Source organism: Lactuca serriola, chromosome 8, assembly GCF_051521515.1.
Source record: "Lactuca serriola cultivar US96UC23 chromosome 8, Lser_US96UC23_V15, whole genome shotgun sequence".
Classification (NCBI taxonomy): domain Eukaryota; kingdom Viridiplantae; phylum Streptophyta; class Magnoliopsida; order Asterales; family Asteraceae; genus Lactuca; species Lactuca serriola.
In genome coordinates this window covers 161,131,190-161,154,325 of record NC_136415.1, presented here as the reverse complement: position 1 = coordinate 161,154,325, position 23,136 = coordinate 161,131,190, and the positions used below count along the sequence as shown (strand labels likewise).

The 23,136-nt window shown below is 33.8% G+C and overlaps 2 protein-coding genes across 3 annotated transcripts; one reads left to right on the top strand and one right to left on the bottom strand.

The window, feature by feature from the left end:
* Positions 1-4,769: 4,769 nt before the first annotated feature.
* LOC145065701 (mannose/glucose-specific lectin-like) lies at positions 4,770-22,001 on the top strand. Of its 2 annotated transcripts, XM_079012751.1 has the most exons (7): positions 4,770-4,871; positions 4,959-4,999; positions 5,106-5,171; positions 10,143-10,396; positions 20,434-20,658; positions 20,783-21,247; positions 21,658-22,001. In XM_079012751.1, the coding sequence occupies exons 4-7, from the start codon at positions 10,157-10,159 to the stop codon at positions 21,904-21,906; spliced, it is 1,179 nt and encodes a 392-aa protein (XP_078868877.1). In that variant the 5' UTR covers positions 4,770-4,871; positions 4,959-4,999; positions 5,106-5,171; positions 10,143-10,156; the 3' UTR covers positions 21,907-22,001. The 2 variants fall into 2 exon arrangements, with proteins under 2 accessions (XP_078868877.1, XP_078868876.1); XM_079012750.1 differs by having other exon boundaries at positions 4,827-4,999.
* LOC145065703 (uncharacterized) lies at positions 11,452-18,721 on the bottom strand. Its single transcript, XM_079012752.1, has 2 exons — positions 13,729-18,721; positions 11,452-11,694 (listed from the first exon to the last, which is right to left on the bottom strand). Exon 1 carries the CDS (start codon positions 18,005-18,007, stop codon positions 17,252-17,254), a length of 756 nt encoding a protein of 251 aa, XP_078868878.1. The 5' UTR covers positions 18,008-18,721; the 3' UTR covers positions 11,452-11,694; positions 13,729-17,251.
* Positions 22,002-23,136: the final 1,135 nt, after the last annotated feature.

The window sequence follows — 23,136 nt, the reverse complement described above, 5'->3', positions numbered from 1 at the left end:
CCCAACAGATTGGGGTCCTACACTTCCTCCCGTAGAGCATCTTGAAGGGAGGATGGTCTATACTGGTGTGGTAACTGTTGTTATACAAAAATTCCACTAACGAAAGATACGTATCCCAACTGGCACCGAAATCCAAAACACATGCACGAAGCATGTCCTCGAGAGTCTGAATCATCTTCTCGCTATGTCTGTCTGTCTGAGGATTGAAAGCGGTGCTGAAGTGGAGATGAGTACCTATTTCATCGTGAAACCGCTTCCAAAATCTGGATTTAAATCGGACATCTCAGTCTGACACTACGGTGACAGGAACTCCATGTTGTGCTACTACCTCTTGTACATAGATCTCGGCCAGCTTCTCGGCCGATATGCTCTCCTGGATCGGGATAAAGTGGGCTCTCTTGGTTAACTAATCCACAATGACCCAAACCGTATCAACCCCACGTGTGGTCTTGGGAAGCTTAGTGATAAAATCCATAGTGATGTCTCTAAATTTACTCTCGTTGCCTGTCATATGATTGTTTCCAAACTTTATATGTGTTGAATCATTTTATTTAAGTCTCTAAATTTACTCTCGTTGCCTGTCATATGATTTCTTGCACCTGCGTCTAAATAACACATACTAGATTTACTTCCTTCAACTCCATTTGACTTTAACCGAGGATGTATCTTTTCTTTATTTAGAAATACCTCTTCTACCTCCTTACAAGCATTAACCGATGAAAAGAATAGTGGTTGTTCAGTGTCCACATCTTCTTGAGCATGATTGCTTTCATGATTTCTCTCTCATATTGGATTCGTGCATTTCGTGGCGCGGTGTCCATATTCTTAACAATTATAACATTGAATAATGCTCTTGTATTGACTACTGGATGTGTTATAGTTTCCATCTCTCTTTTGGTAGGAGACTACTCTCCTACGTCGTCCACGTTTGCCACGTCCTCAAAATGACGCATATCCATTTCAATTTTCATTCTTTGAAACATTTTATGATTGCAACTTGTTTCTTTTAGACCATTCCTCATGTGCCAAGAGGAGTTTCTTCTCTTTAGGTTCGTCATGGCCCTTCATTCTTTCTTCATGTGAATTCAGTCATCCAATTACCACTTCTACTTTCATTTTGTCCAAGTTTTTGAATTGCTCGATAGTTGATGCAATCCGAGAGAAATTAGACAAGACTGCTTGTAGTAGTTTCTTCACCACGTATGATTCTTCTACCATGTCTCTCAAGACTCGTATTGTGCTCACGATATTGTTTAATTTCACAGCGAACTCATCTATATCTTATGAATCCCTCATGCTTAATGCCTCAAATTCTGACTTCAAGGTTTGGATTCTCGCCGTTTTCACTTTGTTGGCTCCCAAGTACATGATTTTGAGAGTGTCCCACGCCTCCTTCGCTATTTGCCTTTCAGCCGTTGACAATAAAAAGTATTCGGGTATTGCTTGGTAAATGGACTCTGTAGCACCTGGTTCCTGATACATAATTATTTTTAATAATTATTTAAGTATCTTGCATTTTGGCCTTGGACTCGGCGAGTTGAAGGACCAACTCGCCGAGTAGAAAGGGGATGGGACTCGATGAAGGACCAACTCGCCGAGTAGAAGGGGGATGGGACGCTGTATGGACAAAAACCCTAATCTGAGGGTTTGCACCCTATTTAAACAATGCTATGTCGGTCATAATGTCCTTTATGCTCCCAGAACACCTCTCATTGAAACCATAGCCGTTATTGAAGCAATCTAAGCCTTGTTGGTGGATTTTGGTGCTTATGGTCTTAAGAAGGAAGGAGAAAAGCTTGAGGAAGCATGTAAGGACCAAGGGAACCCAAGTTTGTGCACTTCCTAGAATTCATTGAAGGTAAAAAGTTGTAACCTTGCTCTTTCATTTGATAGAACGCTTTTTGGGGAGATTTAGGGCTTTTATAAGCCATTTTTGATGGCCAACCATGATTGCAAACATGGTTGGGGGTTGGAGCTTCTGAATCACGTCATTAAGGGAGTCACAAGGCAGTTGGGGGATGCTTTTGCACCCATGAAAGGTCCCATGCATCATAAGAGCTTGTTTTATGTCTTTTTGAGCTCAAAGTCCCATGCAAGCACGTAAAGTTTGTAACTTTACGTGCTAGATCGATTGTAGAAGCTTGGATCTATCTTTTGATCAAAGGTTGTACATCAGAAATCGAGGATTTAGAGTGTGGACGTAACCAACTCGGCGAGTCCGTTCTTGGGACTCGACGAGTCCAAGGCTTTGAGTTCCATATCTGTTGAGGGTCAAAAGAACTCAGTTGAGTGTTAGAAGGGTTGTATCTGGACAGAAAGAGTGACCCAACGCATTGGACATAATTTTGGACCTGGAGTTCATGGGACTCAACGAGTGCTAAAACAAACTCGGCGAGTCCAAGGCAATCTCCTTAAGATTAAAGATGAACTCGACGAGTTGTTCATACAACTCGGCGAGTTGAGGACAGGACTTGTTCATTAGATGATGGTGGACTTGACGAGTGTTCATACAACTCGACGAGTCGGATGAGTTTCATGCGATTTTCATATAAGAGAGGAACTCGTCGAGTCGATTCCAAACTCGACGAGTCGAGACGTTGATAAGGACGAGTAAAGGGTTAGGGACTCGGTGAGTTGACGGCCCAACTCGGCGAGTCGGGTCAACTTGAAGTTGACTTTGACTAACCTTGTTTAGGGTTTCACGTGCTGTGTGTTGACCTGAAGGTTGTCGTGTAGGGATCGAGGAGTCGGAGGGAGTCGACTTGTGTGCCGAGGAGAATTCAAACACTGCACGACATTGATGTGAGTTACCTTCCAATAGGGGTGGTTCTAAGGCCACAATGCCGGCCCACCAAAAAGGGGTATTTAGAAGATGGTTGTCTTTGTGATAATTATCTTGGTCTGGCTATGTGCTTTGGTCATGAGATTTATCTGTATGATATGTTATGTGTATAGTAGGGATTAGTTTTCCTAACAGCGGTCCTTAGGACCGAAGGGTAGGTTAGTACCCGGATATGCCTGACTATATGTTTATATCTGTTGTTGCATGCTAGTAGAGGGGGTGGTATAGTCCCAAGTTACCGGTTGAAAGATACAGATGATGAGTACCGGTTGAACGATTCTGATGATGGTTACCGGTTGAAAGATACTGACGATGGTTACTGGTTGAAAGATACCGATGATGATTACCGGTTGAAAGATACCGATGATGGTTACCGGTTGAAAGATACCGACGATATTGTATGGTATGTGGTATAATGGGGGAACTCACTAAGCTTTGTGCTTACAGTTTTGGTTTAGGTTTCAAGTACCTCTTCGTCGAAGGGGAAGGAGCCGTCGGTGTAGCAACGCATCACACACACACACACATGGTTTCCGCATTGAGTTTCTGGCATTGTACTCTGGTTTTCATTATTTTTGATGTCATGGTTTGAGACACAACATTCTGATTTTGTAATGTGATGTTTTATCGATAATGTTTTGGTACAATGTTTATTAAATTTATTAATTCAAAAATGAAATTTTCGGGCTTGAATTTTGAGATGTTACAGCCTCCATTGCCATCTTATCCTTCTTGACCTCTACAATGGTGTTTGTGGTTCTTGGCTCAACTGCATCACAGACACCTTGAGCTTGCATAAAAACCTTCATTTTAATGGCCCAATGGCCCAAGCACATCACAGACACCTTGAGCTTGCATAAAAACCTTCATTTTAATGGCCCAATGGCCCAAGCAGTGTAGTTACTTCTTGAGAGCATAGGGTAGTTAAGTTTAATAGTTGAAACTTCTTTGTCATTCTTCTCGCTCATTGTGGTCACCCGGGGTTGATACTTTGGCGTACACCAAATGTTAGCCTTTTAAATGTAGACTATATCACATGGCAAGGATAGAAATTGAGAAAAACAAAAGAAACAAAACAGTGGGGGCAAAAGCTTCACACTTATTCATTTTTGGGAGGTTTTAGGGTGATTGTGAGTACACTTGTCCATTTAAGCTAAAGAAAAAGCAAGAAAACAGGAAAAGACCACACTACTATGGCCAACATGGCACATGACTTATTCAAACTTATTAAATAAAAAAAAACACGTTGAAAATTCTGGATTACATCAACACATTCAGCCCCATAGAAAATTGTACGGTCTCTCCGTATCTAGAATTTTGGTAAATTCTTTTACTTGTGTCCACTGCATGTGCATGTGGGTACGTATATGATTTATGAATTGTATCACATTCCAAACCTCTTTGAGATTGGTGTAATACACTGAGACGATCATGTTGTCTTGTCATGTTATTGTAATAGTTCTTTAGCTCATACGCTCAAGGTGCGTTTTTTTAAACCTTTCTTCAAGGTCTGACCATATATCTCGAGCAGTAGCATCATACTTCAGACTGCTCTTAATCTCTTTCTCCATTACACTGACAAGCCACCCACAAACCATTGCATTGCATCACCTCTAATTCATCAAATCTTTCGATCCCATTGTCAAAAATATGAGGATGAACCATCAACGACGCTAATTTTATATTTGGTGAATTATGCATCTGTCTCATTTTGCCAGTCACCATAATTCTTGTCTCGCAAGAGGTTTTCTCCGATGAAGTTTGACAAGGTGTGTTGGAGAAAATTGGATAATGACGTATTTTATGGTGTTTTTCTCTGTCGTTAACTGCGAGGATTCATTTGTATTATTTCTTTTCAATAAGGGATATGAGGTGGAGATATATAGTAGGACCCATTTATATCAACTCTTCGTAAAATAGTCAAAAAGCATATCGTGGGTATCTAAGCTCCATCCATATCGTTTTGGTATATGATACCATACTTTCACACATGGAACACGGCTTTAGCATCTTCGCAGAAATATAGCAGGTTCGGTCATCACTAAAACGTGGACACCACTATTTATTTGAAGGCTTGATTATGTATATATATTTATACGCTGCAAATACTGATTAGGTGCATTAAGGAAGTAAATAATCTTCAGCGGAAATTCCAAGGTTAGTTTGAACTCTTTCCAATTCGATGGAAGCTTCTCTACTTGGAATGAATTTGATTCAGTTCCTCGTATGTATTTTGTCTGATTGAAATATATTTTGCTCGCAGTTTCTTGAATGTTGTCTATTGCTTTAATTCATAAAGTGAAGATCTAGATTTTGGATACTGTAAAAGGTACGTTTGCTTTTTAATATCATCTTACCAGTCTATTAAAACAATTCGTAGAATTTGTTGGATAATTCAGAATCTGGGACGAATTTTGCACCATGGGTATTTAGGGAATTCTCTCCTTTTAAAGATGTCTTGAGTTAGTTTAGAATCAAATTGGTATATATAGGGGGTTAATTAGTAGTATTTTAATTCAGATTTCCAGCAATAAATTCTTTGGATAGAGTGTAATAGATACAAATTTGCTGTTTAACCAAGTGGAATTTATGAGAAAGGAGAATACTAATTAAAATTGGCTACATTATTATACTTTGTTCTTTTTATTAGTTACGCATATAAGTATCATATACTTTTTAATAAAGCTTATGTTGGATGAATGAACTCTGATAGAGCATGTTTTTTTTTTTTATATATATTTTTGTGCATTTGTTGTAAAAGTAGTTACTTTGAACCAAATAGATTTCTCTACCTTCTCCATGATGATTTTCTTGGCCCTTAATGTTTATAGTGGGAATATAGTTGCTAATTTTGTAGATCAACACCACAGAGATATCGTGTAGATTTTAAATTGAAATAGAATCCTTGCCTAAATCATGAACTCCTTTTCATCGATCCCTACGAAGCTGAACACTTCTCTACTGGTTTTCTATTTTCAGTCTTTCCTACCAGCATTGTACAAACTCGAATGCCCATATATATATATATATATATATATATATATATATATATATATATATATATATATATATATATATATATATATATATATATATATATATATATATGCTAGGTTATAATATGGATGCACAACTATTGTACGACGTGTGAATAATGCTATTGTATGAAAAATTACTAAGAGAATAGGTTATTTAGTAATGTGAATATGTTAAACTTTACACAACTATTGTCATTTTCATGTATTCTCACTAATTTTATTCATTTTTGTTCTTACACATCGTTTTTTACTCATTTTTATTCTTACAGAATACGACTCAATAAAGATTCTGACAATATTCTGACAGAATGATAATAATAAAAAACAGTTTATAATAACCTTATAGACGATTTAATTAGTAAGAATGTGTGATAATGACAATAGTTATGTAAGATTGAACATATTTACATTATTAAACAATATATTTTCTTTGTCATTCTCACAGAATAGCACTGTCTACACATATTTTTTCAATAGTTATGTAAGATTGAACATATTCACATTATTAACGAGGGTCATTTGATCCACCTATTTTTCCAATATTTATTATAATGTATATATCCAAAAAAATTAGGACCTATCTTACAAAAAAAATAAGGGGCTTACCTTATGTGGAACAAAAAAGAAAGAAAAAAAAGTCTATATTTAAAAATATTTCTTTGATTTCAAATGATATATGTACCGCTTATAGTTAGTGTCACATCGACCAACTAGAAATAGGTGATAGATGATGTCTTATAAATAAAATGATGAGAGAAAAAATTAAAATAACTTTGTGCTTAATAGCTAGATGTGACGTAGCTAGTAAGTCATAACTTTGTGCTTAATGGCTACATGTGACTTAGCTAGTTAAGTCAGTTGTTTTAAAAATATAATTCATATATTTATAAATATTGTGTTTTAAAGGTCCAAACGGTCCGGTTGAATTAGGTTTTTTGGTAAACCGTTCGGTTGCCACAAATTGCTAACAAGCGATTTTTTAGATAAAAAACGTGTAACAAGAAAGTTTCCCGTTTCAATCGATCGAACTAGTCAGTATGGTTTGGTTTTCAAAACTATACTTTTATCAGTCCGATTGAACATGATAAAGGAACCACGTGAAATTTTTTTCTAGAATGGCCTATATATATATATATATATATAATAAAAAATTATAAAAGATATATTAAAATTTATGGTTTTTAATTCATCGAAAAGAATTTAATATTTGTATAAATATATTTTAAAAATAAAATAAAAAACAATATTAAGTGAAAAGTAACCATTTTTTTTTAATTCTAAAGAGATAGAAGAAGAGTGATGAGGGAAACGAGGTGGCACGTGTGCCAAAAAAAAAACAAGTTGAGAAATGAATACTCTTACGTGTAACTAAAGCTAGCCATAATAATTTTAATTCTAACATAGTTTCTTATCAAGAAGTATTATCATGAATTTAAAAGAAATCATTGAAGTGAGGACCGTAAACCAACAAAACTATATGTGGGTATATGTTATAGAAAAGTCAACTATCATTCTATTTTTCCTTTCTATCCAAATTCCTATTTATTTACTTATTTATTTAACCGGCAAATAGAAAATAATATTAAAAACCCAACCAATTCATTATCACAACAATAATTTAAAACATTTCTCAGTAATTTACAATTTTAAATGAGCAGCAAGGAAAAGTAAAGGGTTATTTAGTTCTTCTATATACTAATTTATAAACGATAAACCCTTTAATTATTTAATTCAATGCTATGGAAGCAAGTTAATCTAATTAGGCACTAAAATAGTCTAGAAGTGTCTTTAATTATATTATATGTTTATTTAATCAACACACTAACTTTTCTCAAGTTTTCAATTTTATAAAAAATATATATTTTTTATTAATTATATTTTGTTGGCATAACATTTGATTTTCATTTTACTTTCACAACATTGTCATTGTTAATCAATTTACATACATAGCTTTTAATTTAACTTGAAAAAAAAATTACTTGACTACTTTTTAAATTTTGAACATGATTTCAAGTATCAGTTATTATTTTCAAGGTAATATTTCAAGTGATAGATATTATTTTCAAGGTAATGTAATATAAAATTTTAAGTTTATGTTTATTGTAAATATTATTTTGAATTAATAAAAATCATATATCTTTTGAAAATTTTAGTTACTATAAAAAAAAGTTTGGCCAAAATTTTGTTAATTTGATATTTTAATTTTGATTTTACATTTGTATAATATCAAAAAAAAAAAAAATTAACATGAAATAAATTCTGTAGAAATTTTTTCAACATTATTTAACTTTTTTATTTACATTTTTAGTTTAACACCATATTGAAATTCTCAAAATGAAGTTTACTATACTCGTAACTATAAATTAGTCTCATTAAAAAGATATTATTTTAAATCTACTTTGAATTATTAAAATTAAGTATATTATTTAAAAAATTAAAGAATTAATAGTATAAATAAAATAATAAAACAATTTAGTGGATTGGTACAAATAAATATAGTTGAAATAAAATAAAATCTATTATAATCGATTTTAGAAAATTTTTGTGTGTTGCGTAAAATAAAATAATTCACTTCAAATTTTGGCAAATACATGTTATTGAAAGTAATCTATGTTATTAACATTAAATATTCTTAATGAAATAGTTATTTGTATATTCAGTTGATATATAAAATTTTAATTATTTTCAATATTATTTCTAGATAAATATCTAATATAATCACATTATTCAATAGGTTTTTTTCAACCACATGTTTTTAAGATAATGGAAGATATTCTATAATTTTATGTTATTTTAACTATGGATAAGCATATGGACTGGGGAATCGGCCGGAACCGGAACCCAATGGAAACGGTCGGGTCAGGACCAAGACGATATTTTTGTGGATTTTAAAAACCGAAAACCATTAGAACCGGAACCATATGTTGCAATTTTTCGAGGACCGGTTCCAATATTTGAAGAAACGACAAGAATTGGTAGGAATCGGAACCGGTAGAATCAGAACCGGTGGTCCGGTTCAGTTCCTATTTTCCACTGAGTTTGGTTCCCGGGCCGGTTCCAACCGGGTCGGTTGTTTTGCTCCTCCCTAATTTTAACAGCCGTAGTTTATTTATTAAAAACTTACTTTTAAAATTTTCAATTATTATAAAAAAAAGATTTTTGATATTTTTAGTTTTTTTTGGCATTTTAAGTTTGTTGTATATCTATATATTTAAACCTTCGAACAATTTTGAAAAAAAGCCATTGATCAAATTTTAATTTAAATGATATTTTGATTTAAATTCTGTATTCAACCCTAATTAAGTTAACATATCAAATATATTATGTTATAAGTTAAAGGTTTAACTTAGATTTTGAATTTAACTTGATAGATAAATTACGAAATATAATATATTATATCAATAATTCAAAAAGCATGTTGTTAACATATTAATATTTTATATTTAATAAATTAAATAATGTTAGATGTTTATCTCAATTTAATATTATTTTTTATGATTAATTGGTTTTTAAAATTACTAAAAAAAATTGATTGCGTAATGGTTATTTATTGTTTGTGAGGTAAGGTAATATAATTTAAAACTTTATGCTATTAATAAATATTATTATTGTTAAACTATTTCAAACCTACTTATTCTTATTAAAAAGTTATTGAAGACTATTTTATTTTTTCTACTTATTTCATATTAATCAACCAATTTTGAAAGGAAATGAAAACTCATTCGAGCTTCAAATTAATTTTAAAATTACTTTGAAATAGTATTATAAAAAAGCAGTAAAATATTAAATTTTACGTAGAAAATTTAAATATTTCACAATAACTAACCAATTTGGAAATATTATTGACAAACATTTTAAAAGTAATTAGAGTTCTAAATATATGTGGCGCACGGTAAATAGACTCGTTTATAGAATATATTAATATTAATATTAATTTGCAGGGAAATGTTCTATTTGTAAAAGCCGATGGACTGATTTTTGTCCAATTTTAGCTAATAAAGTTTCTAAAATTGACTACTTTAATAATACGCCAAAACTAAAAGTGGTAATTAATTGTTAAATTAAATGTTCTAAATTGATTTCAGAGATCAATTCCTTAGTCGCAAACTTAGAGCCAATCTCTTAAATCCTCATTTTATCTAAACCAATAGAAAGATATTCATACGAAAAGTATGTAATCGTGAATCTTCTTTTATGCATATACTTGTGTGATCATCATCATGAGAAATATTAATTCCATTTGTTCTGTAATTCCTTTACAGATTAATTTGTGGTTATGAAAATGGGTACAAACTGGATGAGTGCGCCTAGGTCAAGCACCCTATTTTTGAAAGGGTTAGGTGAATTCCTTGATGTTGAAAGCAAGAATAATGCAAACTCTAGTGGAGATATTAAGTGCCCATGCGTCAAGTGTGTGAATAACGTGTGGTTAACACGTGACACATTAACCGAGCACATTGTCTGTAATGGCATTATGAATGGATACGATGCATTGATAGCTCAAGCCACCACACAGGTTTATCTTTTATTTCTTTCCATATTAGATGCAACTTTAACGATCACAAAAGTATCTATTAGACTACCGCCGTTAAGGGGTGTTTGGATTAGCTTTTTAGCTTATTGTTTATAGCTTATTTGTAGTGGGAATAAGCAATAAGCATGGGGAGAGATGCTTATTAAAATTAGCTTATTTAGCTTAATAAGCTGAATTTTATCCAAACAATAAACTTAGCAATAAACACCTCTTTTTTTTCCTATCCAAACACTCCCTAACAATTCACTGCAATTCAATTTTTCTATAAAAAAATAATTTATCTTTTTTCCGCATATATAATCCAACCCAATTCAATTTTTTAGATTCATTACCAACCAAACACAATCTATTTTATATTAAATTTTTATATTTACAAAACTATATCAATATTGGTCTTATTTTGTAGAGAAAAACCAATAAAATATTTTAATATATTTTATTTTACTTTTTATTAAAGATAAAATTGATTTATTAACACAATTTAGTTTTTTTAAAGAAAATGTAATTGATTTCTTCTAATGAATATCATACATACTTATAAAGCTAACATTTTTTCTTGAATCTCAAGCATTTGAAACCCTCTTTTTTAACTTCTTTTCACCACATTCATTTGAAACTCTTATAACTTTTCAATTTCTTTACAATAATATTATAAATAAGTTAAATAATGTTCTATAAACAAGAAAAAGTGTTTTATTACAATGTTTTCATCCCACATCGATGGTGAGAGTAAACAAGAGAATGTTTCCTCTTCTATAAATAGAAAATGTTGTAAAATGTTTCAAAGGGACCATACCATGATAACTCCTCATGCCTACCTTTGTAGGATTTTAAAGGTATTATTTAGTGGGATTGTCTATATTGACAAGTGTCCAGTTAACTTTTAGAATTCCAAAAATAGTTTTGAACCGAATTTTTTCAGGTTTAAACCGTGTTTCAGTTACAAAAAATATTATGTAGTTGGGTATATTGAGTTGAACCGGAGTTGGATCAATTTGGACGAATAAAGGAATCAATTTCCTTTCACAACAAACATATAACGACCCAATTTTCAAGTCCAAAAATTTCATTTTAATTAACTAACTCCTAAAAATATTCTTAAGAAAATATTGTGAAATCACATCATCTCATAAAACAATGTATCATATCTGAAAACCCAAGCCATAAAAATAGTAACATGTCAGAGTACAATCCCAGAATATCCATAATGCGGAAAACAATGAGTGTGTGTATGATGTGCCGCTACCGCGCCAGTTCCTTCCCCTTCGCTGAAGAGGTACCTGAAACCAAAACTGTAAACTGTAAGCACGAAGCTTAGTGAGCCCCACCCCCCCACCCCACCATTGTACCTCATACCATACAATCACATAGCATACATACAATCACATAGCATACATACCCGGTACGGCTATTCTGGGGTGCCGACCTACCCGTACGACCATTCTGGGGTGTCGATCTACCCGTGCGGCCATTCTGGGGTGTCGTCCTACCCGTATCAAGCCATTCTGAGGTGCTGACCTACCCATGTCGAACCATTCTAGGGTGCTGACCTACCCGTCGGTCCTAACAATCGACTCTCGGGGACTAATCCACCCCTACTGCTACTATCACATATATCATAACATAAACATACTATCAGACATATCTGGGGTGTCCGAACTACCCTTCGGTCCTAACAACCGAACATGGGGACTATTCCCCTCCTACTACCACTATCACATATAATATATCATGCCAGCATATAAACATATCATCACATACTGTCAGACATATCTGGGATGTCTGACCTACCCTTCGGTCCTAACAATCGAACTCTACTACCATCACATATAACATATTATGTCAGCATCTAACATATCAGGTAGTATCAAATCTAGATGATATCACAAAGACAATCATCTAACATACAACTCCTAATGGTGGGTCGTTATTGTGGCCGTAGACCCACCGATACTGAAAGGTAACTCACCTCGTTAATAAATATAGACAAGTGGGCATGAGATCCTTTGCAATCTAAGACGAGCCAAGGGCGTGGCAACAAACTAGTTCACAATAAACCCCCAATGGTGGGTCGTTATTGTGGCCATATAATTTTTATTTTTTTTAATGTTACTTTTCTCATGATCGGCTCGCAATAAACCCCCAATAGGGGTAGTCTTATGCATCTATTTTCCGAACACTCAAAATATTTCGACTCCAAAATATTATCCAACTTTCAACTCTAATTTTATTTCAATGTTTCCACTTGAAAATAGGATCTTCAACTTCCCATCGAACTTGAACTTTCATTTTCTACCTTTGAAATCTCATTTTCGACCATCAAGATAAATTTCCAGCCATTCGACTCGATCTTCTCTCTTTAACTTTCAAAGAATAGCCATCTAAAGAATAAAGGAGTTTATTGGTATGTTATTACTAAACCAAACAATAATATACCAAGAAACCTTAGTCCCAAAATCATTGACATCTTTCCACACTTAATTGCACGAGAAAGATTTGCTGATTCCATTTTTATCTCTCTAGACTATCTTATCTCTTATCCCATCACTATTCTAGAACATAGTCCCATTTTGCAGCCCAGGGTAAACATCCAGCCAATCAGCAAGCCAACATAATTGTCTGTTAATAACAATATCCGCAACCCTTGACATATCATTGGATCCTGCACTAATCTAATCTTTGCTTAAAATAAACATGCTAATGATTCCAATGGGATGCCACCAATCATGCCATAATGAAGTATTCATACCGTTTCCAAAACTCGAGACAATGTGAGGTCTAAGATACTTTCTTGCATGTAAGACTCTCTTCTATGTCTAGTATAGATTCTTAGCATAGATTCTTCTTAAACTGATATCCCAAAAATCCCCTTCTTAATACGAAAATGATAGGTCCACCTCACCCACATAGAGTTTTTATTATTTACAATGTTCCAGACATGTTTAGATAATAACACATCATTCCATCTCCTTAATTCTTTCAAGCGTAATCCACCATTCACTTTTGGAGTACAAACCATTTTCCAATAGATTTTAGCTTTTCCTTTACCCAATTCACCTCCACTCCAAAAATAACCTATACATATCTTCTTAATCTCCATAATTATGGTAGCAGGATGTTTGAAAACCGAGGCCAATACACATGTATAGAATTTAAAATAGAACTTATAAGTTGTAGTCTACCAGCAAAATATAAACTTTTGCTCTTCCAACTTAAAATTCTCATTTTGATCCTATCCACCATGGTCTTACAATCTCTTCTAAACAATTTATTGACAGGTAAAATAATACTTGAGAATTTAAATGTGAACTTACCAATCTCAAAAGGAAGAATACCATTGATAGTTTGCCTCATAGCAGGTTTGACACACCTAAAAAAGATCAAGCTTTTATTCAAATTAGCATTCAATCCAGACAAATTTTTGAAATAATCCAACGAATTCTTGATCACCCTGGGCGATCCACTATCACCACGACAAAACATCAACAGGTTATCTGCAAAACATAAATGAGTGATTTTCTGAATTTTACATCTACTATGATATTTGAAATTCGATGAATTCTCAATATTTCTCTTGAGCACAAGATTAGAGACTTCCATTATGAGAGTAAAAAGATAGGGTGATAATGGATCTCCCTGTCTCAAACCCCTTTTACCTTAAAAAAAACCTTTATCCTCACCATTAATGTTCACAGTAAACTAGGTAGAGGTAACACACATCATAATCCAATGCACAATAGTAGGATGAAACCCAAACCCAACCAAGGCTTGCATTAGGAAATTCCAATTAACTGTGTCGTAATCCTTTTGAATATCTATTTTCAAAGCACAGTTAGGAGGACCATCCTTCCTATTCTATCTCACCATTAACTCCTGGACAAGAAGGATGTTATTGAGAATAACCTTCCAGGAATAAAAGTTGATTGATTGTAATCCACAATCAGACCTAAATGGTTACGAATGCGATTAACAATAACTTTACTGATACATTTATACAATGTATTACAGTAGGCTATTGGCTGATAGTCAGTAACTTTTCGGGGGCACTCAACTTTAGGAACAAGAATTATTCTAGCAGCATTAACACATTTAGGTAGCTTCGCAGTCCAGAAAACTTCCCTAACAACTTTACATACTTCAAACCCCGCCACTTTCCAAGCAGACTTAAAAAATATTGATGAAAACCCATCTGTACCCGGGGCTTGGTTATCTTCAATATCAAACATTGCAATTTTGATCTCTTCATTAGACATGACTTTTATCATTTCAAGGGCAATACCCGAATCCAATTTATTACTAAATAACTCATTATCAATTATTCTATCACCATTGCTATATTCTGATCCAAGAAAAGCTTTAAAATGATCCACAAATTTGTCATTCAAATTCTTCCCACATATCCACCTGTCATCTTCATCAAGAATCATAGAGATTCGATTCTTATTAGCACAGCTCTTGACAGATTTATGAAAGAAGCTTGTATTCCGATCACCCTCCTTCAACCATTTAATTTTAGCTCTCTTAAAAAGAAACTTCTCCTCATCCTCACATGCCACATTAAATTCAAAGAGAACCTTGGCATGTTCATCCCTTATCAAATAATTAAAAGGATTTTTATCTATTTCACCTTGCTAATCATCCAACATTTTCCTTAAGTCTTGCAATCGCTTGAAACATCATGATTACTATATAATCTACGACATGGCTTCTTTAATAAATTTAATTTCTACGTCACTTTAAAAATAAATCCCCCAGCAATTTTAGTACCCCAAATTTCCTTCACCATCGGCAAAAATTCATCCTTGTCAGTGATAAAGTTCACAAATTTAAACGGGTGAACCCATCTAGATTGACATATAGGAATAGACAAAATTTTTGAACTATGGTCTGAAATCCGATATGGCTTAAAGATCGCATGGGCCAAAGGAAACTTCTCCAAAAACTTCAAGTTTGCCATAATGCGATCCAACTTCTTAAATAACCCATTAGACACTGCTGTAGATTTCGTCCATGTAAATTGAAGACCAGAACAATTAATGTCCTCCACCTCTATAGAGTTAATACACTCTATAAATTCAGCAACACGCTCCGGTATTCTGGAAGAACTTTCAGAATATTCAGAAGGCTTCATAGCCACATTGAAGTCACCCAAAAGAACCCACGCCTTCTTATTCACCACAGACTTATGTTTCTCCAAATTCTACCATAACTCTCTTCTGTCTATATACCACGAAGCAACATATATTTAGGAAACAAAAACCTCAAAATTGGAATCCAGAATTCTAATAAAACAGTGCATGACCTGATTAGAATGAGACAGAACCATTAAGTCAAATTTATTAGCATTCCATCCAACAATAATTCTAGTACCCGATTTGCAAGAACTAGTATTCGATACTAGTCCTAAATTCTAAACACTTTAGCATAAAGTTTCTTCAAATTCAAATCAGAAACATGAGACTCTAATATACCACAAAGCTCCAGATTATTAACTTTAATAATCTCAAGCACCTCCTTCTACTTAACCACTTTATTAAGTCCCCTAATATTCCAAGCCCCTAAATTCATCATTGAGACACATTAGGGCTTTTTGGCATTTCCCCCCTTAAATGCCTGAGATCCAATAACTTCATATTTTTCACAACCCCACTATTATTCCCACTGACCTGATTAGAAACAACAAAATTCATATAAGAACCACCCTTAACCATTCCTATATCACGTTAGACTAACATCACTATCAGTAACATCAGATACAACATGAATTTCTTTTCTATTAATCATAACATCCTCCTCCATTCTTTCAACAAAATCCTCCACAATCGAACCCAATACTTCAAATCTATTAGCGTTACCTTTCTTATTTACACCTTTAGTATATATCCCTTTACCACCATTGGCAGTTTCCTTGTTATCCACATTTCCTTTATCTAAACTGGCAATTTTTATTCTACTTTCCCCATCATGTTTCATATTTAATCCCATTTTTACCATAAAATTATCCGCTTCAAACACTTGATTCTAATGGCTTACATTAGTATTCATCCATTTCCCATTTTTCCCCTTCCCATATCCACCCTTATTTCCCCCGTTGGCTCTGTTAACATTCCTTTGATTATTATTGTTGTAATTACCCTGGTTGTTTTGGAATTGTCTACCCCATCTCTTCCTTTTGTCCCATTAGTACTTGTTGCATAAGCTCCACCATTACCTCATTTTCTTACCACTTCTATAAACCCCTCATTATCCATAATTCCTTTTCCTTTAGAGTTCTGAACATTCACAGGATCAATCAACTCCTTAACCTTTTCTTTTCCACTCATCGCAACCATACAAAATTTCTCAAAGTGTCCAAAAGCTTTACAATGGCCACATCTAGATGGGCACCAAGCATATTCCACAACAAACTCCTGACTAACATCACAATTCATCATAAAGTCCCATGTTGTTACTTCAATTGTCTTCTTCCATTCTCTATCAACTGACATTTCTACAAGTATTCTCGCATAAGCATTCCTACCTTTATGCTCAAGACACATATCCTCAATGAATGTATCAAATGCTAAAGGAATCCCTATTTACTAGCTATAATACAAAGATTCTCACCACTCCATACTTCCAAAGGAAGATCATAAAATTTTATCCACACCGGAACCTTATCATGTATTTATAGTAAGGGTAAGACCCGACCTTCTTCTTTGCAAAAAGATAGGAATGTTATTGAAAATTAACCATGGACTACCATCCAAAATAGCTTGCATCCCCTATTTCACTTAAGAATTTAAAGAAAAGGAACCCATTGCTATTCATAAACATATCCTCAAAACCCACGTTCTTCTACCATCGTTTTAATTCTTTTTGAATATCAGGAAAAGCTATTTTCTTATCAATCAAGTAACCATAAAAAGTATTAGAATATGGTAAACTTGCTTTTTTCAGGTTCTCAATCAGGATAATAGCAGGTCCATCTTCCTTCCCATCCCCTATAGAAATGTATTTAACTTCTAACTTTCGCTTATGCATTGGACCCCTTAAAGCACCTGCATATGAAAAATCAAATTTTACTTTTCCATTATTATCAATAGCATTAACCCGATTTCCTTTACCAGCTGGCCCCAACAAGGAAGGCTCCATGTTAATGCTATTAATAATAGTTCCCATCCTATTTGTATCCTTACTCTGCACTGAATTAGCAGTCCTTTCACCCATCTCATTTTTAGACTTTGTAACACCTTCCTTCATATTAATTAGATTACCATTCTCATCGCTACATACAATAGAATCATTGCTACCATCACCCCCATTATCCGTATCAATTTCAGTATACTTCAACTTGCTATCATTCTCCACTTGATTAAGCTTAACTTCATTAAGAAAAGAAAATCCAACTTTCAGATCAAATTCTTCATACAGCCTACCACTTATCACCTTATCCTTATAACCAGATTCATCCTTACTCATACTAGTAGTAACAACATTACAATCAACATTACTAGAAGATATTTGCCCAATAACATCATTAACAACAATCGATGGGTTAGCAGTCTTCATTTGATTAGTAATGACTTTCATTTCATTATTAGGACTTAGCATCTCATCCCTAATTTTAGAGTTCTCCCAATTTTTAGATAGAGAAGATGTATTACCTGATGGAATTTGAATTTCAGGCACATTTGATTTCTTCACCCCAGCTTGAATCTGAATATTCTTAACCTTCACATACTACACCTTAGACGATTCCATATTATCAATCATCTGCTTACTCGAATCTGATTCCCATATCTCCTTACTCGCAGATTCCAGTTCCGTTACTGAGTTATCATAATATCCTTCTGCATCCAAAGGAGAAGTATTATCCATAGTTTTTCTTGCCCGATTCTTCACTCTGAAAGCTTACTCTCCATCTTCCATTCAGCCTTTCCGATCCCTGTAGTAACTGCTCCTGTCGCACTCGGCTTACGACGAGCTCTGAAAATAGCAGCTGAAGACTGCTCAATAACACTAGGAGGTACCATTTCATTCAGATCGACTTCAATCCTGCCATACCGGACCACAACACTTTTGTCTGGAGGTTTCACTTTGACTTCTTTCAATCGATCCGGTTTGGATGATGCTGCCATTTTGTCAACGAAGTTAGATCTGAAATTACTTCAACGGGAATGGAGATGAAACAATTCACCGGTGAAGAAGCAACGACGAAACCTAGCCAAAAACGCACCTTCGGTCAGAGAGAATTGTATAGAGAGAAAAAGTAGAGAGAGAAAGCGTTTTTTAAAATTAGATTTTTATACGCACATGCATATTAGGAAATGAGCACATCCACATTTTACATGTCCACATGGGCACATGTCATATAGACATACATTGTATACGCAACAGCATGTGGGAAACGTATGTCCATTTTGATTTTTTAAATATATATGATAATCTATGTAACTTTCATCACAACTAAAAGTTCTTTTGATCTCTACCAAAATTTAGTTTTCTATGTATTTGTATATAGGAAAATGATTATTGAGGGTAACTAACTGTTGCGTTTGTTATTATTTGACTTCCTTTTTTTTTGTACTTAATATACCATCAAACTTGTTGTATGTGTTCAACATAACCCTTTTGACCGGCTTTTGACCCGCGATAGCCGGTCAAAAGGTTATCGTGAACACAAACAACAAGTTCAATGGTATGTTGAGTACAAAAAAACGAAAGGGATCAAATGAGAAGAAACTCAACAGTTGGTTACTCTTCTTAGTCATTTTCTCCAAAAAGTTAAATGAAATTAAAGTTGTAAAATTATCAAATATTGCAACCATCTTTGGCCATAACATACATGAAGAGCGTTTTGGAAGGGTAGCTTCGTTAAAACATGGTCTATGTTATGCTTACTATGGTTAACTGTCAACACCTCTCTGCAAAAGGATATGATTGTGTATGAGAGGTATATTTATCAGTATAAACGTTTACCTCAAAATATATTATGGTGATGTGTCTGCAAAACCTACATGATATAGTACATATTGATGTTGTATCTTATCCCATGAATTCGATCTTAATGTTAAGTAACTCAAAAATCACAACACTTGTGATTCCATTCGTTTGTAGACTTGTCTAGAATCCATGATACGATAAATCATTTGATTGGAAATGTGAATATTGTCATGAAATGCACTTCCTTAGTCAAGATTCCCCTAATAAATATTCAAGTTCATTAGAAAGTATTACATGTATGAGTAATGTTCTTTCGTGGGTTATGTTTTGAAGAGAAGAAAATAAATCTCATAAAGAAATTAATATAAGCAAAAGATGACGTAGGATTTGCTGTAAATGAGTAAATAGAAAATGACTCTAGAGGGCAATTAACTGTTGCGTTTATTCTCATTTTGTCAATTTCCTTTTTTTTAACTCAATATACCATCGAACTTGTTGTTGGTGTTCACTATCTCTTTGACCGGCTATCATAGGTCAAAAGCCGGTCAAAAGGGTTATAGTAAACACAAACAACAAGTTCGATGGTATATTGAGTAAAAAAAATGACCAAATGAAAACAAACGCAATAATTAGTTACCCTTAATAGTCATTTTCCCTTTGTACGTGTGATGTATTCTTCACCAAAATAATATTGATATATTTTACCCAAAATATGCGGATTTGAAAGAAAATTTTTGATAAATAGAATATGAGTCGATTCAAACTAGATACGGGTATAAAGTTTCGTTTTGAATAACCGATTAATTTGACCATAAATTATAGATTTCAATCAAATCTACCTTTTCTTGAACGCTATGATTATTACTACAAATTGTGATATGGGGCTACCAGAGCCATACATTCAAATCCGGTTAACGTTTATACACGCATGATTCCAATTCTGAGTAGATATATTATAGGATATATATAGTTAATTTGTTACATTTGGAGAACTCAATGTTGTACAATGTGACAATATATTTCGTCTTAAATTGCATCATTTAATTTTTCCTTCATAACTTTTTACCTGAGTTCTATACTTTATTTGTTGGCAGGTTCATAAAGAAGTTGCCAAAGTCGGAATATGGGGAAGAAAATCAAAAGGGTCTCCACAAAATCACTGGTCTTTTCGACTTGACAATAATCACAAGCTAAAGAAGATAACTATAGATCATGGTGTTCTAATATATTCCCTCATGTTAACTTTTGAAGATAGCAAAGGATGTTTGCATGATTCCGAAAAAGCAGGTGGTTGGAATGGCGGCGACCAAATTCATGAGGTAAAGAATCTTAGTTCTATACGCTCACAAAACTACTAATTTACACCTAAGTTTCTACATGATTGATTGAACATGTCTGATGTAAATATGCATTTAACTCTTCTCTTTTCCTACGATGGCTTAGGTGACATTTGATCCTGATGAGGAGATCGTTGGCATTAATGGAACTGTTGATGTATCAACAGGGGTATATTCTGGTTACACTATTATAGCATCGTTGTCTTTCATAACCAACAAACGGACACATGGGCCTTTTGGTCAGACAACAGGGACACCTTTCACAGTACCATGGAACAAAAGCTCTTTTGCTGGATTTTATGGCCTTGCTGGTTATTACATAGATGGCATCGGTGTCTATTTAAAGGCTTCTCAAGACACTGCACGAGTTGGACTATGGGGAACAGAGTCTAGTACTGGTCCTCAATATCGATGGTCATTTTGTCTGGAGAAAAATCATAAGCTCACAAAGATAACAATAGATCATGGTGACATGATATCTTCTCTCGTGTTCACTAGCGAAGATTTTCTAGGTTCTGTCCATGTTTCTAACAAGGCTGGTGGTTATAACGATGGATCTACAATCTCTGAGGTAGCATATATGTTTGGAACTGGTTCATGATTTAATGTAGAGGAAATTACATATTTGGTCCCCAAGTATACCTGGTTTTTTCAATTTCGATCTTAAAAAGTTTTGACCTGAAATTTTGGCCGATATTTGAGGAACAATGTTTCCTTCCAACATTTTTTCGTAAAATGACTCTTTCTTGTCCATGAATATAACTGGTGTTTGCAAATTTTCTAGAGATTTTTTTGGTACATGCATTAAAAAAGTGTTACAAAAAACCTTCAAATACAGACCAAAACTGCAATAATTTTTTTTTTTGGGACAAAGATTGCAAAAATCAAACCACATTAAAATTGTAATTTACTTTTTTGAAGTATTGTTGCTTCTTTTTCATTTTATTTTTATTATATTGAATAGTTTTGTTTAATTTGTAGGTTAACCTTGCATGGGACGAGGAAATAATTGAAATTTGTGGAACGTTTGGGGTCTCATCTCGGGCGTATGCCGGCAAGACCATATCATCGTTGTCTTTTGTAACAAACAAAAGGAGTCATGGACCTTTTGGCCGTGCAACAAGGACTTGTTTTTCAGTGCCCTGGCAAAAAGGTTCATTTGCAGGATTTTATGGCATTGCTAGCTATTATATTGATGGTATCGGTGTTTATTTGAGAGCTACTGAATGACGAAAATATGTTTCTAAAGTAGAAATGATTAAATTTGTAACATTTAAGTATTTAACCAAAACATGTTTTTAAATAAAAATGAAAAATTTATAGCATTTAAGTGTTGCTGATTCCATAATTACAGATCTTTTGGAAACGACATGTTTTATAAAAGGAGCACCTGGCCATCAAGCAGTAGTCGGGGCCAGCAAACAAGAGCATGAAACAATTCATAATACACTAATTATGAACATGAGAGTTGTTGACTAGGTGTGAGCACCACTCAGCCCAATCGATTCTACCCTTTTTACACCTACATTCCACACAAAGAAAAACCAATGACTTGATCTTAGCCACCATGTTCTCCGGGGAAGACGAGTGTTTGTTGAAAAGCCTATCATTTATAGATAACCAAAGACACCCTAAGACCGGACGGAGTGCTTGAGGGAAGCCGTGGAGGACCCTTTCCTGCTTACCCAAACGCCACACCGAGACTGCCGGAACGGTGGTTCAGGGAGAAGGCGGGGGAGGGGTTGCTGCAGTCTGTCTTTTCCACTTATTAGTAGGCGATTTTTGTTTTGTTTTGTTTTTTCATTCTAACCGTTGAAAAACGGTAATATATAGAAAATTATTTTTTTTTACTCAACAGCCAGATATAGGAAATTGAGTTTTTAATTTATTTTTACTCTCTACAACATCTATAAATACACACACAATTTAACCTTCAAACTCATAGCTCCTTCTATCAATTTCTCTCTATTTTTCTTTAAAAAAAATGAATCCCAACAATCAAATCAAAAACTCCAATAGAATGAAAAAAATCAATGTTTCGAGTTCAAGCACCAGCACTTGAAACATTTTTGCTATCAATTCATCTCAAGGGGTTTATCGTCCCCAACTTGATGCTCCCATTCAATCTTCACTACAATAGCAATACTAGAATGTTAGATAATTTTTCCAAATGCAAGTTCCAAACGTTGCTCGAAATATTCTTTCTAGGTATTTAAATCTTAGGTTTTTTTATGTATTTTTTTATTTCAATTAAGGAAGTGATTTTTATTTTTAATTAATTTTATGTTTATTACTCATTTAAAAAAATTATAAATCATAAAAATCAATTATTTTTATTTAAAAAAAAAGTGTGAAAGAAGCTTTGAAGGATCATGTGTGAAAGAAGCTTCTCACACACACCGCGACATTTGGTGAGGGAAAGAAAAGTGCATGAAAGGATGACATGGCAGGCAAAAAATG